This window comes from Schistocerca gregaria, chromosome X, assembly GCF_023897955.1.
Source record: "Schistocerca gregaria isolate iqSchGreg1 chromosome X, iqSchGreg1.2, whole genome shotgun sequence".
In the NCBI taxonomy this organism is placed as follows: Eukaryota; Metazoa; Arthropoda; class Insecta; order Orthoptera; family Acrididae; genus Schistocerca; species Schistocerca gregaria.
Window position 1 is genome coordinate 765579894 of NC_064931.1, and position 16044 is coordinate 765595937.

The following is a 16044-nucleotide window of genomic DNA, read 5'->3' on the forward strand; positions in this document are numbered from 1 at the left end:
GAGCGGTTCTAGGCTCTATAGTCTGGAACGGTCGCAGGTTCGAATCCTGCCTTGGGCATGGATGTGTGTGTTGTCCTTAGGCTAGTTAGGTTTAGGTAGTTCTAAGTTCTAGGGGACTGATGGCCTCAGAAGTTAAGTCCCATAGTTCTCAGAGCCATTTGAACCATTTTTTGAAATATGGTTGTTGTTTGGATTTTGCTCTACGTACTACGGAATTTTAGATCGGTTGTGAAAGCATACTCGGATAGCCGAATTGGTTAAGGTGATCGCTCGCGATACGCGGAAAATACGGCTTCGAGTCCCGGTCCGGCACAAATTTTCATCTGATACAAATAGCTGACGTCAGTTAAGGACCGCAAATGGAAATAAATTTAGTAACGTTTCATTTCAGTTTGCAGTTTACACGGAAGGAAGGTTAGAGTTTAATGTCCAGCCCTCATCGAGATCCTTAAATTCAGAGTACTGTCTCATAAGAATGTGGAAAGAAGCTGCCCGTAGTTTTGAGGGAGTAAAAGACTCAAGGTAACAATAGAATATGGTAATTATGACTGCAGGGCTAATATTTGAACGTTGTTTCTCACAAATTTGTTTCTGCCACATCCATTCAGTACGAGCCCACGACGTGGCAGCAAGGGCTTAACGCAGATTTCTTTTACGCAGACATCGATAAAATTACAGAAGTACATCTTCAAGAACATTTTGGATTCCGCGAAGTGTGTGAATGGACACAACATCGTGTTTGGAAAGGGCGAGTACTCACAATGCCGGAGATAGTGATTTCGCCGTTGGTGGAGAGCGGCAGCAGGTCGGTGAGAATGCAGCCCTCTAGGGCGGCCGTCAGGTCCGTTAGAGGACACGGCATGTCGTCTTCGCGCATCCACCACTCCTCGCTGTACGTCCCCATGATCAGCCACTGGTACTTCCGTCCGTACATTCCATGTCTGCAACACAATTTGTTTCAGTCTGAGTGAACTTGTGACAGCAATAGAATAACTAGATGTCCCTATCACCTCAAGATACTCAAAGTGTTGATGCTTTCTCATGAGAAGTTACGTCTACACCAAACACAAAAAGCCAGTAATACGAGCATTCAGCCTTTTCCGTAGACAGGTGTTAAGGAGACGCACAATCTGCCAGAGAGAAACAAACAAGACCTGGCACGTGTTTTGTCATCCAAGCTGTTGAACAACAAGGCAAGTATCTCAGTACAGAGAATTTTACGTGCCAGTTATCAGACGTGTTACATGCAGGGTGACAATTATTGAACTGTATGAAAAGAAACGTAAATTAACTACAAACTACGGCGTCCACACACTTTATTGAACATGCAAACGTCACTACAGATATTCGGTTTCAGGTTATGACATGTTCGACATGCCTGCCATCATCGGCGATCATGTGGCGCAGACGAACAGCGAAATTCTGTATGATCCGCTGAAGAGTCGGAATGTCGATGCTGTCGATGACCTCTTGAATGGCTGTTTTCAGCTCAGCGATGGTTTTGGGGCTATTGCTGTGCACCTTGTCTTTAATATAGCCTCACAAAAAGGAGTCGCATATGTTCAGATACGGAGAATACTGAGGCCAATCGAGGCCCATGCCAGTGGCCTCTGGGTGCCCAAGAGCCAGAATGCGGTCCCCAAAGTGCTCCTCCAGGACATCAAACTCTGCTGCTTCGATGGGGTAGAGCTCCGTCTTGTATGAACCACATCTTGTCGGGATCAGTGTCACTTTGGGTAAATGGGATGAAATCATCTTCCAAAACCTTCACGAACAGTCGGAATCCTCCGTGCCACCAAGGAATAACGCACCGGTTATTCCTTGATTGGACAATGCATACCACAGTCACCAGTTGAGGGTGAAGATACTTCTCGATCGCGGAATTCGGATTTTGAGTCTCCAATTTTGCTTATTGACTAACTCATCCAAATGAAAATGGGTTTCGTCGCTAAACCAAACCATTCAGCGCATACTAATTCCCCTAATTCCCATCACGCCCTGCGGCCAACCATGCAGTTTGAACGTCCTAACGCAAACAGTTCAGAAGTTGTGACGATTTTATTTAATATAGTTCAATAATTGTCACCCTGTATTTATCATAAAATGTTTCGATTCATTATCAAGGGCTATAAAGCAAGGAAACAAATCAATACATCGGACACTACACATTCTGACGACTATGGAAATATTTACATCGTCCTGTATAAAAGCAGCAGCAAACTCGCATTTTCAACCATAAAACTCTTGCCTGAACATGTTATGTTGGCACATCACACTCTCACGAGGCTCAGTTGCAAACTACAAGGAACTGCCTGCAACTACCTATTACGCATGTATCACAGCCACCAACGATGTTACTGTGTATCGTAAATTCTTTGCACGTTATATGTCAAGCCCAAGAAGATTCTAAAAATTAATATATTACCTATACTGCAATGTGTGCGTCCATACAGAATGACCAATAGAGAATATTACATCTAACGCCACCTTTTAGAATTTGCTAGATCCTGACAGATAACGTTCAAAGATTGTCATAGACTGTAGCGTTGTTGAGGGGTGTGATACATGCGCTATAGTAGAGTACTGCCTTTGGTAGGTACGTGCCTTTAGTTTACGATTGAGCCTTGTGAGATTATGATGTACTCAGATGTTCAAGAAGAGTTTTACGTTTGACGCTGCTACTGGCTTTTACTTTTGACGATGCCTAATGTCACAGAAGCTTTAAAGTATGTTATACCACAGGACGATGTAAATAATTACACAGTCGTCAGTATGTGTAGTATTACGATGAATTGATTTCTTTCCTTGTTTTATATCACTTGCTAATGGGGTAACGTAGTCCCGAAATATATATATCACACATTTAACAACTGCATTCCCAGTACTAATTTATGTGACAATTGTGCTAAGGCTTCAAAACAGATAACCTCTAAGTACCGCACTTAACGGCGAAAGCCAAATAAAATTCCGAGATGTGTCTTTTCTACTACCATTGATCATTTGTCAGTAAAACTCAGATTCGTGTACGGTCGACGTTAAAGGTCAATGAACTTGAGGACAACAGAAATCTATGTCGTTGAGGAATAATACCGTGTAACAAACATTTATGACTATCAGATTCGCAAGTGTCATAAACGAGGAATTCTTTGGCAAAAAGGCTAAACAATTTATTGATACGGTGTATATTAACACACACAGTTCTTTCAAAATGACATTTTCTCAAAATAAAAATTACTATTTTCGAAAACATTTGGGAAAATTGCTATATATTTTCGCAATTGTACGACAGAAAAACAGTCTAGGTCGCAAAAATCACGTTTGTTGGTGACCGTTTTCAGTTCAAAGGAGTACCACCTGCAGACATAATACTGTCTGTCACGCGGCACTGTTTCTTCACTGCTTATGTACTCTTGATATGTTTTAATTTTCAAACGTCGACAGAACACAAATACAGAGTTTTACAGGTAAATAACTTTGATCGGTGGTAGGATAGACACATTTCCGTATTTTAAAGTCATTTTATTCGGTTCCAGCCGTTCGCACTGGGGTACTTCCCTTATAACTTCCTTTCCGCTATATTTGAGTGACTCAGTTTATAATCAAGTTGCTGACATCGAGAACATCGCTCCAGCATGGAGTACCGATGTTCTTATAACGAGAACCTCCCAGCTCACGGTGAATTAATGAGATACGCTGGTGAAAAATGCATTTACCTACGTTGCAAATAACAGGTAAGATGTTATGCGAGGTTACGTTGCACAACAAGAGATGGTTGTTTGCCACTACATAGCATGATTGTCACAGCTCAGCGCCAATGAATAGATATATAGCTCAGATGCAGGATTTCCAGACGGAATCACTCTTTTTACAAACGGAGAAGTGTTTTCACTGGTTTACGTGGCAAAGGAAACTGTTTCCTCTGGAATATTCATCTCGTAAAGAAATACTTGAAATGTTCTGTCTAGAATCATGTAACGAACAAATACTAGTTGACTTTCAGCTACGAAATTCCTGGATTCGAAAAGTGGTTACTGGTGATTACTGCGACATCGGGGTAAGCATGTGTTGCAAATTTTGCCTCTGGCTTTAGTCATTGCGTTTGTTGCGCAGAGTAAGTCCATTTAGCAACGGGCATACCGTGGCTATTATTCTCGCTCTACTTGACATATATTGAAGGATGCTTAGTCGGAATTAACTGTGAATATAGGCTGCAACATCTGAATAAACGGCCCATAACCATGACGTCCTTGTAGTGGCCGGAGTTTGGTGCTGTTGCTTCCCCATTCTATGCCCCGTTTAGAAGTTGACGGAAATGGCAATTCCCCTGTCGGGGAGACCAACTAGTAGATGGTGGTCATGGAAACCTGACTTTAGAAGTATCCCGGCGGTCGTACACGGCACCTTGGGAATGAAAGCCTTCACAAAACGATTTCGTGTGCTTGCAAAAGCATTTAATTTCTGGGCGGGACGTTCAGGGAATGAACTGATTAATAACATAGCACGCTACGACATAAGACGCGAAAAGCACTGTAGTCCTAAACTGTTATTACAGTAAATAGAGTTAGGAACAATCAAGTAATCAGGAAGAAATTGACGTTTAGCCTAGCTCATCAGAAGGAAACGTCCTCAGGTCAACAACCTTCTTCATAGAATCATCGGGGTGCTAATGCTACTGTTTACATCCACTTAAGGCGAATGTCAAGAAAGTTTTTCGTTCAAGACGACGGCCAATATCCTTCTCCAGTCCTCTCCAACGAATGTAGTGCTTCTCTTTATTGGTCTCTCTATCGACGGGATGTAACTTGATTTCTTCTTACGTTTGTTCTAACTGCCTACAACTCTGAGCTCTGATGATGGTGGGGTACAAAAGTAATTCTTGTATTCGAATTGTCTCTCAGGCACTAAATTGTGTTTTGATTCTGATGTGTGCAGTTAGCGTGAAAAAGATGTTCCTTGATTTCAGACGTTGTCTAAAGAACTAGCTGTATGCATAATACGGATTTCGCATATCACAGGAATTACCTGTTGCTGCAGCTTCCCTAATAACTGTTGAGCGTGCTGTACATCTCGCAATGTGATGTGTTCCCATTGACAGTGATCTGAGACAGATGGCTGCTTTCATTGTCAGCATAGTGCACGTTATTGGTTTGCGTCGATTTATATACCCCAGTACGGCAAACTTCCCAGTGGAGGCAGAAGTAGCTATGACAGCAATATTCACCACTGATGGATGGATTTTCCAAGCTGTACTCGCTAATTTCCGTACCACGTTCTCATAGTATTAACTTTTAATTTCCAGCCTTTTACTCCAGGCGATAAAGTTTCGGGAAGAGATCCGACAGTGAAAATATTGGGAGCATTAATTTCTGCAAGTCCACGTTGTGCACGTCGGTTTCCTGCCAGCAAGTGTAAACGGAATAGAAATTTCGAAATTGTCCTGTTAGTAGAACAAATGAAACTTTCCTGTGTCTCTCGAAACTGCCATGGTCATAATACCAGATAACCTCACAGAATACGCCATTAATGTCATGTAAGAGAACTGGTGGTTCACCAGCTTATCCATAGGATTACGTCCACATTTTCCTATCACCGTGGATAACTTGAAAATATGCAACGTTATTATACGTATTTATGTTGACGTAATCTGCGCAATACAATGTTAATTTTATTGCACTTTCTTATATTAGTGCCAGACCAGTATAACTCAGTATGACTGTCTCCAGCGTCATCTTTGTATACTCGTATATTGGTTTTTCAACAAATGTCATATGTTAAAAACGTGTATACAGCGTGGTCAGACAGTCTGAAAAGCTTGTAAGTGTTTTCAGGGTAGGCTGTTCTGAGAAATAATAGCTAGAAAAAAATCCGATACGTTGCGCCGTTTCCGAGAATCAGGCCGTTGTGCACGCAAATTCAAGCGGCCCGCCCGGTATACAAGGAGAGTTCAGAAAGTGAGTTCCGTTTGGTGATAAAAATGGAATCGAATACAGATAAAGAAAGCAACTTATTTCACAGAAATAAATTACACTTACACTACTTTTCAACATAGCTCTCGTAATTTTCCAGAAATTTCTCATAGCGTGATATAAGTTCACGTATTCCTTCGTCATAGAATGTTGCCGCCTGTTGCCCTAAGAAGTTTACGCACTTAACGTGCGCAAAGTTTCTGAAAATCCAGTTTTTCAGTAACAACCTCGTAAACGACTTTTCGTGAAATTTGTGGAAGTTGACGAGAATAGCATTAATCGTAAACCTACGGTTTTTCTTAATAATTTCTTCGACTACACTTACCAGGTCGTCGGAAACCACAGACGGACCTCATCTTTGTTCTTCGTCAAGCACTTGATCATGCTCTTCCTTAAATTGTCGGACCCATCTTCTCACTACTGAAGCGCTCATTGCATTTTCTCTGTAAACCTGGCAGATCTGTCGGTGAATATCACTTGGTTTAACTTTCATAGCATTTATAATTCACACGCGGTGGGATTTTCGATCAACGATTCCATTATAAACAATCACTGCGAACGATACATAACACAGAGCGTGCTCGATATGCCAACATTTTGTTCTGCTTCAACCAGAGGTACTACTGCACATGAGCGGAACTGTTATCGTAGCAGTGCCGTGGAGAAAACTCGCCGGCCAGGATGGCCGAGCGGTTCTAGGCGCTACAGTCTGAACCGCGCGACCGCTACGGTCGCAGGTTCGAATCCTGCCTCCGGCATGGATGTGTGTTATGTCCTTAGGTTAGTTAGGTTTAAGTAGTTCTAAGTTCTAGGGGACTGATGACCTCAGAAGTTAAGTCCCATAATGCTCAGAGCAATTTGAGCCATTTGAGCCATTTTTGGAGAAAAATCGAAACGGAACTTACTTTCCGAACTACCCTCGTAATTAGTGTCAGATGTTCTCACACCGTAGATGACTGCGCACTAGACTGCTCAGCCTTTTGTATAGCTGTCTTGTGCGGTTTTAGGAAACCGAACGAACCCTGACGGGCTGTTTGAATTTCCGACGCGCACCGGCCTGAGTGGCTAACTTCAAGGATTTCACTAGCTGCGACATAGTCGCATGGTTAATGGATTCGTTTTTTATTTTATCACAATTGGTTCCTATAATAGTTATCAATATTTAAAAGTCTGTTACATCTATTTTACCTATTGCATTTTCACCATAATGCTTCTTACGTAAGTGAAGAATACATCTAAGCCCACAGTAGCTATATCTATGAAACATATAGGCAAACATATTTCTGGTAGCTACTACAATTCAGTATGTGTTGTACAGTAACACCAGTTGAAAAATAACTGTGTGGACGATGTGGCCTATTTTACACCATATTTTAGTCCTACGTGACGATGTTTGTGTTTTGATGATGCCATTACGGTTTTATCAGATTAGGACATGGTGTAGAACAGGTACGATTTACCCTATTTTATCTGTACATTTCCCAGTCTGTATGAGAGTATATCGTGATATGAAATACTGTATTGTTTTGAAAGTCAGACTGCCCACTAGTTGTATATTTTTTGATATTGTAGATCTGAAGATGGACATTACTGACTGAAGGACTTCATATTGTGATTACACTGGAATAAAAAAAAAAAACATTTGAACTTCAATGATAATCAACTTGGGAACGGCGTCTCGTACCTACTAGTTTTCTTCACAATTATTTCTCAGCTCAACCTGTCCTGAAACACCCTTATAAGTTATTCAGACTGTTTCTCACACCCTGTATTTTATACATCCATATAACTGAATTCCGCGCGGGATTAGCCGAGCGGTCTATATACAGGGTGTTTCAAAAATGACCGGTATATTTGCAACAGCAATAAAAACTAAACGAGCAGCGATAGAAATACACCGTTTGTTGCAATATGCTTGGGACAACAGTGCATTTTCAGGCGGACAAACTTTCGAAATTACAGTAGTTACAATTTTCAGCAACAGATGGCGCTGCAAGTGATGTGAAAGATATAGAAGACAACGCAGTCTGTAGGTGCGCCATTCTGTACGTCGTCTTTCTGCTGTAAGCGTGTGCTGTTCACAACGTGCAAGTGTGCTGTGGACAACATGGTTTATTCCTTAGAACAGAGGATTTTTCTGGTGTTGGAATTCCACCGCCTAGAACACAGTGTTGTTGCAACAAGACGAAGTTTTCAACGGAGGTTTAATGTAACCAAAGGACCGAAAAGCGATACAATAAAGGATCTGTTTGAAAAAAATTCAACGGACTGGGAACGTGACGGATGAACGTGCTGGAAAGGTAGGGGGATCGCGTACGGCAACCACAGAGGGCAACGCGCAGCTAGTGCAGCAGGTGATCCAACAGCGGCCTCGGGTTTCCGTTCGCTGTGTTGCAGCTGCGGTCCAAATGACGCCAACGTCCACGTATCGTCTCATGCGCCAGAGTTTACACCTCTATCCATACCAAATTCAAACGCGGCAACCCCTCATCGCCGCTACCATTGCTGCACGAGAGACATTCGCTAACGATATAGTGCACAGGATTGGTGACGGCGATATGCATGTGGGCAGCATTTGGTTTACTGACGAAGCTTATTTTTACCTGGACGGCTTCGTCAATAAACAGAACTGGCGCATATGGGGAACCAAAAAGCCCCATGTTGCAGTCCCATCGTCCCTGCATCCTCAAAAAGTACTGGTCTGGGCCGCCATTTCTTCCAAAGGAATCATTGGCCCATTTTTCAGATCCGAAACGATTACTGCATAACGCTATCTGGACATTATTCGTGAATTTGTGGCGGTACAAACTGCCTTAGACGACACTGCGAACACCTCGTGTTTTATGCAAGATGGTGCCCGGCCACATCGCACGGCCGACGTCTTTAATTTCCTGAATGAATATTTCGATGATCGTGTGATTGCTTTGGGCTATCCGAAACATACAGGAGGCGGCGTGGATTGGCCTCCCTATTCGCCAGACATGAACCCCTGTGACTTCTTTCTGTGGGGACACTTGAAAGACCAGGTGTACCGCCAGAATCCAGAAACAATTGAACAGCTGAAGCAGTACATCTCATCTGCATGTGAAGCCATTCCGCCAGACACGTTGTCAAAGGTTTCGGGTAATTTCATTCAGAGACTACGCCATATTATTGCTACGCATGGTGGATATGTGGAAAATATCGTATTATAGTTTCCCAGACCGCAGCGCCATCTGTTATTGACAATTGTAACTACTGTAATATCGAAAGTTTGTCTGCCTGAAAATGTACTGTTGTCCCAAGCATATTGCAACAAACGGTGTATTTCTATCGCTGCTCGTTTAGTATGTATTGCCGTTTAAAATATACCGGTCATTTTTGAAACACCCTGTATATCACAAGACAGAAAAGAGGCACCACTAAGGAATTATGCAAATTGGTTAAAAATTAATATGTATACAAGTATCGACAAAAAATGCAAAATTGTATTTTGTCGGCCGATAGATGACTGTGACACTGCAGCACAGTTTCACCACGCAGCTGGCAAGGATAATAAACAGGGAAAAATCGGTACGGGGACATAAGTTCTTTGTGAATTTCATTACGAGTACTCAGTTGGACAGTAACCATGCCTCGCAGACAGGCGCGTGAACAATATGTGCAGATGTCACTATTAGAGAGAGGACGTGAAGTTTGGCTCAAAGAAGCCGGTTGTAGTAATCGGCGAATCGCATCTGAATAGGAGCAATGCCACTATTCAACGATGTTGTCAGGAATGAATCCATGCCCGAAAACAACTTAAAAAAGGAAGCGGTCGACCTAGAGAGACGACATAACTTGAGGCTCGAGCAGTATTCAGAGAGGCACTCAGGGCACCGGACTCACCATTATATTCGATCCGACATGCCACTGCTGCTTCAGTGACCACGAGGAACATTAATAAGCGGTTCACTGAAAGGGGGCTGACCCTATGGCACTACAGTCTGGAACCGCGCGACCGATTCGGTCGCAGATTCGAATCCTGCCTCGGGCATCGATGTGTGTGATGTCCTTATGTTAGTTAGGTTTAAGTAGTTCTAAGTTCTAGGGGACTAATGACCTCAGAAGTTACGTCCCTTAGTGCTCAGAGCCATTTGAACCATTTGAACCCTATGGCGTCCCTCGCGTCGACTACCATTGACCTCTGTACACCAAGAAGGCGCTTTGCAGTGGTGTCGGACACATTCGGCCTGAAACTGGAGTGGGATTGTCTTCAGCGATGATTCACCCTTCGAACTGAGCCTAACTGATCAGCAAAGACGTGTCTGGAGACGCTCCGGACAGTGGTGGAACACCAACCTGAATGTCGCCCGCCATACATCCCGACAACCAGGAGTGATGGTCTGGGGTGGCATTTCATTTCATAGCATAGACTGCTTTGGTATTCATCTGCAACATCCCTATAGCACAGGGGTACGTCGACGATATTCTACGCCCAGTCTTGTTGCCCTTCATGGAAAGCCACTCTGGGCTTACATTTCAGCAAGATAATGCCCGCCCCCAGACGGGGAGCGTTTCTACTGCTTGTCTTCGTGCTTGCCAAATCCTATCGAGGTCAGGAAAGTCGACGAATTTCTCTCCAGTTGAGAACGTTTGGAGCGTTATGGGCAGGGCCCTCCGATCATATCGGTATTTTGACGATCTAACGCGCCCGCTGGACAGATTTTGGCAGGATATCCCTGAGGTGGACATACATGAGCTCCGTCAATCAATGCCAAGCAAAATATCTAATTGAATAGGGGCCAGAGGTGGACCAACACATAACTGTCTTCCTCAGTTTGTGAAACTATTTCTCTTGAATAAATAATTCAATTTTTATGAAAATGTAAACCGGCCGTTGTGGCCGAGCGGTTCTAGGCGATGTTAGTTAGGTTTAAGTAGTTCTAAGTCTCGGGGACTGATGTCCACAGATGTTATGCCCCATAGTGCTTAGAGTCTTTTGAATCGTTTTTTTGAAATTGTAACCATGTTTGTCTGTACATGTACATCACATCTACAGATTTCCGTCCCATCCGAATAATTCCTTCGTGATTTCTTTTTCCTTGGAGTATATATAAATAAAATATTTGCAAACTGCAGAACATCACATGCACAATACAGAGGATATAGTTCCAAGATGGTGATAGCGTTTGTGGGAGAGAAAAGTGCTCGTAAGAAATTTTACACCACCCTCACGATCTCTGTAATTTGTGCTGTTTTCGGTAAACTCTTCTCCTATATTCTTTTGGCCACAGGAAATCGCTACGCACTGCCACAGGTGTAGTGATGGGAACAATCTAACGAAAATAAACTATTGAGTCGGTTGTTGGAGAACAAATTGACTCATTTGGTTATAGTTTTACATGTTGGTTGAACTACTATTCATTCTTTTTTTTCCACTGATACCAGTCCGTGGGAGCAACCGAATGAAAACAATCGACTCAGTCCGCAGTAATTTTGCATTCTGACTGAGTTATCTATTTTTTTCAAGTGAAACGAATCTGTAGAAATTTCAACAGTAGTATACAACCCGAGTATACTCTGCCCAGATGGTAACCCTACTGCTGGATGTACGTGGGGATATCCAATGTGGTAAGGAAAAGTTAAGACAAGCATTATACATTTTTATTTAATTCTGTAGTGAATGGGCCACTTCTTATTTTCACTACTTAAAACTGATTAATATACCGTTGTGGGTTAAGCTGTTCCAGAATAAATTATCATGTAACTAATTAAGCTGATTTCTTGTTGGTGTTAGAAAGTAGAGCATAAAATTTCCGTTATGGGTATGTGAGGAAGAAAGGAACATTGCCCAAATTTAGCGACTGTTTTCATTCCATTTTACTGAAAAATTGTGATGTTGATTAATAGAAATCATTTGAATCTAGTCCTTTACCACTTATTGAGACAAACATTTGTATGAAAGGTAAATATGTTGTGCAGAAAATAACGTCACCAGCTACGTACACAGAAATGATATCCATGTAGGTGAGCCTGTTTACATTTTATAGCCTTTGAAAAACAGCGGGCATAATACGTGACGGTTAGGAAGAAAAACTGCTCACATTCACACGTTGGTACTTCAGTTGCAGATTTAAGTGTCTCTGTTGCTATGACTGTAACCTGTCTGTATCTACGTTAGCACCCCTCTGGACAGCTGGAAGCGACAAGTGATCAACGGCGCACTCAGATGTGAGGAGAAACATTCGATCGCTCAGACACTGGTAAATCAGTGTTGTTATTGCACTCTGTTACCGTCTGTCCTGATTGTTATTGTAGTTCCGATATTTGTTGTTTATTGTACACCAATAATTAGCTTTTACTTAAGTATTTCATCCATTTTTATGACTAGGCGTTTACTTAATAGAGCCCAAATGCTCAGCGGTGTGGAACTCGAACAAATCATTCGACTGGATAAAAAGTGATGCACAAGAGGAATTCTGTGTGATATACAGTATATATAGGAATGATTCATGTTCTGAAACTATATTAACTGAAGAAATTCGAACAATATTAATGAAAGATGAAAAGTATTTCTCGCGAAAAAAAAAAAAAAACTTCCGACAGGTGACAGTATAGGCTTAAGAAGCAAGTGATTAAGTCACAAAAAATTTAAAAAATTGTGTCTTACATACTTTCCCCTTCACGTCACCTCAGCATATACCGAAAGAGAATTATCGGTGATGGGTGCAAACCAGTGGGAAGAGAGACAGCGACAACGCTTCATAAAATTTAAATAAAAATTAATTGTTAACTTATTTCAACATAATTTTATAATATAGGACAATTAACACCAACCAAAAAGCCATATTTAACTTCGGAAGTACGAAAACCTCATATTTTAGTAAATACATATATAATGAAATACTTCATTTTTAGAACTATACATTTTATTGAATTGTCTTTGAAATAATATCCGTTAAAAATGTACTCTGAGGTGTCAAAAGTCATGGGACACCTCATAATATCGCGTCGGATCTCCTTTTTCCCGGCGCAGTACAGCAACTAGACGTGGCATGGAGTCAACAAGTAGATGGAAGTCCCCTGCAGAAATATTGATACATGCCACCTCTACAGCCGTCCATAATTGCGAAAGTGTTGCCGCTGCAGGATTTTGTGCACGAAATTACCTCTCGATTATGTCCCATAAATGTTCAAGTCGTTCATGTCGGGCGATCTGGGTGACCAAATCATTCGCTCGAACTGTCCAGAATGTTCTTCAAACCAATCGCGAACAATTGTGGCCCGGTGACATGGCGCATTGCCATCCATACAAATTTCATCGTTGTTTGGCTGCAAATGGTCTCCATGTAGCCTACATAACCGTTTCCAGTCAATGATCGGTTCAGTTGGACCGGAGGACCCCGTCTATTCCGTGTAAATACAGCGTACACCATTATGCAGCCACTGAAACTGCTCTCTGTTTGGCAAAATGAGCGTAATGTTTGTTTCTACCACCCGACTGCATTGGGATTTCAGGGACGCAATTTAGATGAAGGATGAAGTGGCTCAGTTTCTAAAAAAAACTAATGCTCCCTTCTGTATGGGGCATCAGTTTATAATCTGAGTGAGACAACTATACCGCTTGCTTCATTGTTCACTGCACACGTTTACTTATGTTAATAAAGTTGGTATTGGTAGAGCATGCGTTATTTCGCTAACTAGTTAGTTAAAGTCACAGTTCTGCAATAAGCCGCTTTCTATTTAAACTGTGGTCTGGAGAAGTTCTTGCATTTCACACTAAATAGCTTGGATGGGCTTGTTTCGTAATTATTATAAATGTTTATGTCAGCGGTCAGATAGATTATTCCCTTGCGGTCGTTGCGAGTCAACTCTCAACGATGCTTGGTACGTCTCTGACTTTTCGTTGCCAATTATTACTAAACATTTCCTGATCTGGAACTGTATCTATCGTTTTCTTTAGTCCTTTTGCTTGGGATTTTATTGAATCAATTCATTTTTGTATTTAAGTTCCTGCTTGGGCACAGACTCTGTCTGCAAAGATTAAGTTTTCCAATTACTCAGAACACGAAAACACCATGAAATACACTTAGTAACCGTAATATTAGCAGTAGTCGGAACAGGGACGGTAGTAACTTAACAATACTCTAAAATAGGCTTATACAGTACTCCAAAGAGTTTTATATTCAATATTCGGTTGCTCTGAACTTTATCATTTTTGGTAATTGCACTATTCTTATTACTAAAATACTACTGAATTAGTTCATAAATAAAGAAATTCAAAGAAAATGTTCATAAAAAACTACACGGTAATCTACAGTCACATAAAGTGTGGATAAACTACCAACAGCTTTCACAGCGCCTTGTTCACAGTTTCGGTTCATGGCTTCTTGGGGTCTGCGCCACACTCGAAACCTACTATTAGCTCTTATCAACTGAAATCTGGACCCATCTGACCAGGTCACGGTTTCCCAATCGTCTAGGGTCCAACAGACATGGTCACGAGCCCGTGGAAGGTGCTGCACGCTATGTTATGCTGTTATCAAAGACATTCGCGTTGGTCGTCTGCTGCCAGAGCCCATTAACGCCAAATGTAGCGAGGGAGTTGGGTGTAGCGTAGTCGTCAGCACACTGCATTCGGGAGAACGACGATTCAAACCTACGTCCAGCCTTTCTGATTTAGGTTTTCCGTGATTTCCCTAAAATGCTTGAGGGAAGTGCCGGAATGATTCCTTAGAGAGGGCACGGCAGTTCTTCTTTCATGATCCGTGCTCGTGCTCCATCTCTAACGACATCGTTGTCGAAGGGATGTTAACCACCAACTTCCCCCTCCTCTCCGCCAAATTTCGTCGCACTGTCCTCAGGTATACGTTCATCGTACGTACCACATTGATTTCTGCGGTTATTTGAAACAGTGTTGCTTGTCTGTTAGCACTGACAAACCTAGGAGAGGTAATGTTTGAAACTTGGTGTTCTCGGCAGGCACACTCTTGCCACTGTGGATCTCGGAATATTGAATTCCCTAACTATTTCCGAAATGGAATGTCCCCTGCGTCTAGCTCAAACTATCATTCAGAGTCTGTTAATTCGGTCGGCCATAATCAGGTCAGGTCGGAAACCTTTTCACATGAAGCACATGAGTACAAATGACGATTCCGTCAATGCACTGCCCTTTTGTAATTTGTGTGAGCGATACTACCGCCATCTGTATATGTGCATATCGCTATTCTATGAGTTACGTCATCTCAGTGGTATGTCTCCAATAATGCTGGCAATCCTAGCCATGGTTCATGTCTAATTAGCACGGCTGTAAAAGATTTGTGAGTGAAGTCACTCAAACTCGTAGGCTGAGTGAAAACATTCGTAAAACCGACGTAACCGTCAGAAATGTGGGTCAGTCGGTTGTCTCACATTAAGTGAAACCACGCAAACCCAGAGATTAGGTGAAAAACATTCATATAGCTGACGTGGTTTCAGAGACAAATATCATCTGGTTTTTCCATTCTACTGAAAACAACGAGAAAACAATCGACTGACCAGGTGATTGTGAAAACCAACATGTTGTCTCACCCATTTGAAATGTTTGCAGTATAGGAACAGGATCCTGCAACTTATCGCTCTGTGCTGCAATCAACATTTCGGCTATGGGTTAGTCTTTCAAGACGATAATGCACGAGAATACCGTTAGCTTCTTGTGAAGATATTTGTCCAGGAGACATGTCTCAAGTGAATGAAATTATTGGTGGTATCTCTGTCAGAAACGCAACTGACAATGCTTTGAGACTGGTTGAAAGATGTTGTGCTTCATCGCAGGAACCCCTCTAAAACCTTGGATGAACTTCGGAAGGCCGCCGTCGAAAATTGAAACAGGCTTGGCAGCAACGTTGCTACCACCTTGTGGATTCCTTAGCAAGACGGGTTTAAGCATGTTACAGGCACAGGTGGAACAATGCATTTTCAAACGGACTACCTTCAATTTGGTTATCGTTTTGTTTTAATGTCACATTAAAGGTATATTTTTAGGTTCATACGACTTAGGACCGTGTTCAGCGGCACCAGGGTATAATACACTACTGGCGTTTAAAATTGATACACCACGAAGATGACGTGCTACAGA

The 16044-nt window shown here is 42.1% G+C and overlaps 1 protein-coding gene across 1 annotated transcript in view; it reads right to left on the minus strand.

Annotated features, from left to right (window-relative positions):
• LOC126298404 (gamma-aminobutyric acid type B receptor subunit 2) overlaps positions 1-16044 on the minus strand; it is a 1564981-nt gene that overhangs the window by 266763 nt on the left and 1282174 nt on the right. The window contains exon 6 of the mRNA XM_049989720.1: positions 761-941. Within this exon, the coding sequence (XP_049845677.1) occupies positions 761-941 (181 nt within the window). The remainder of the gene's footprint in view (positions 1-760; positions 942-16044) is intronic.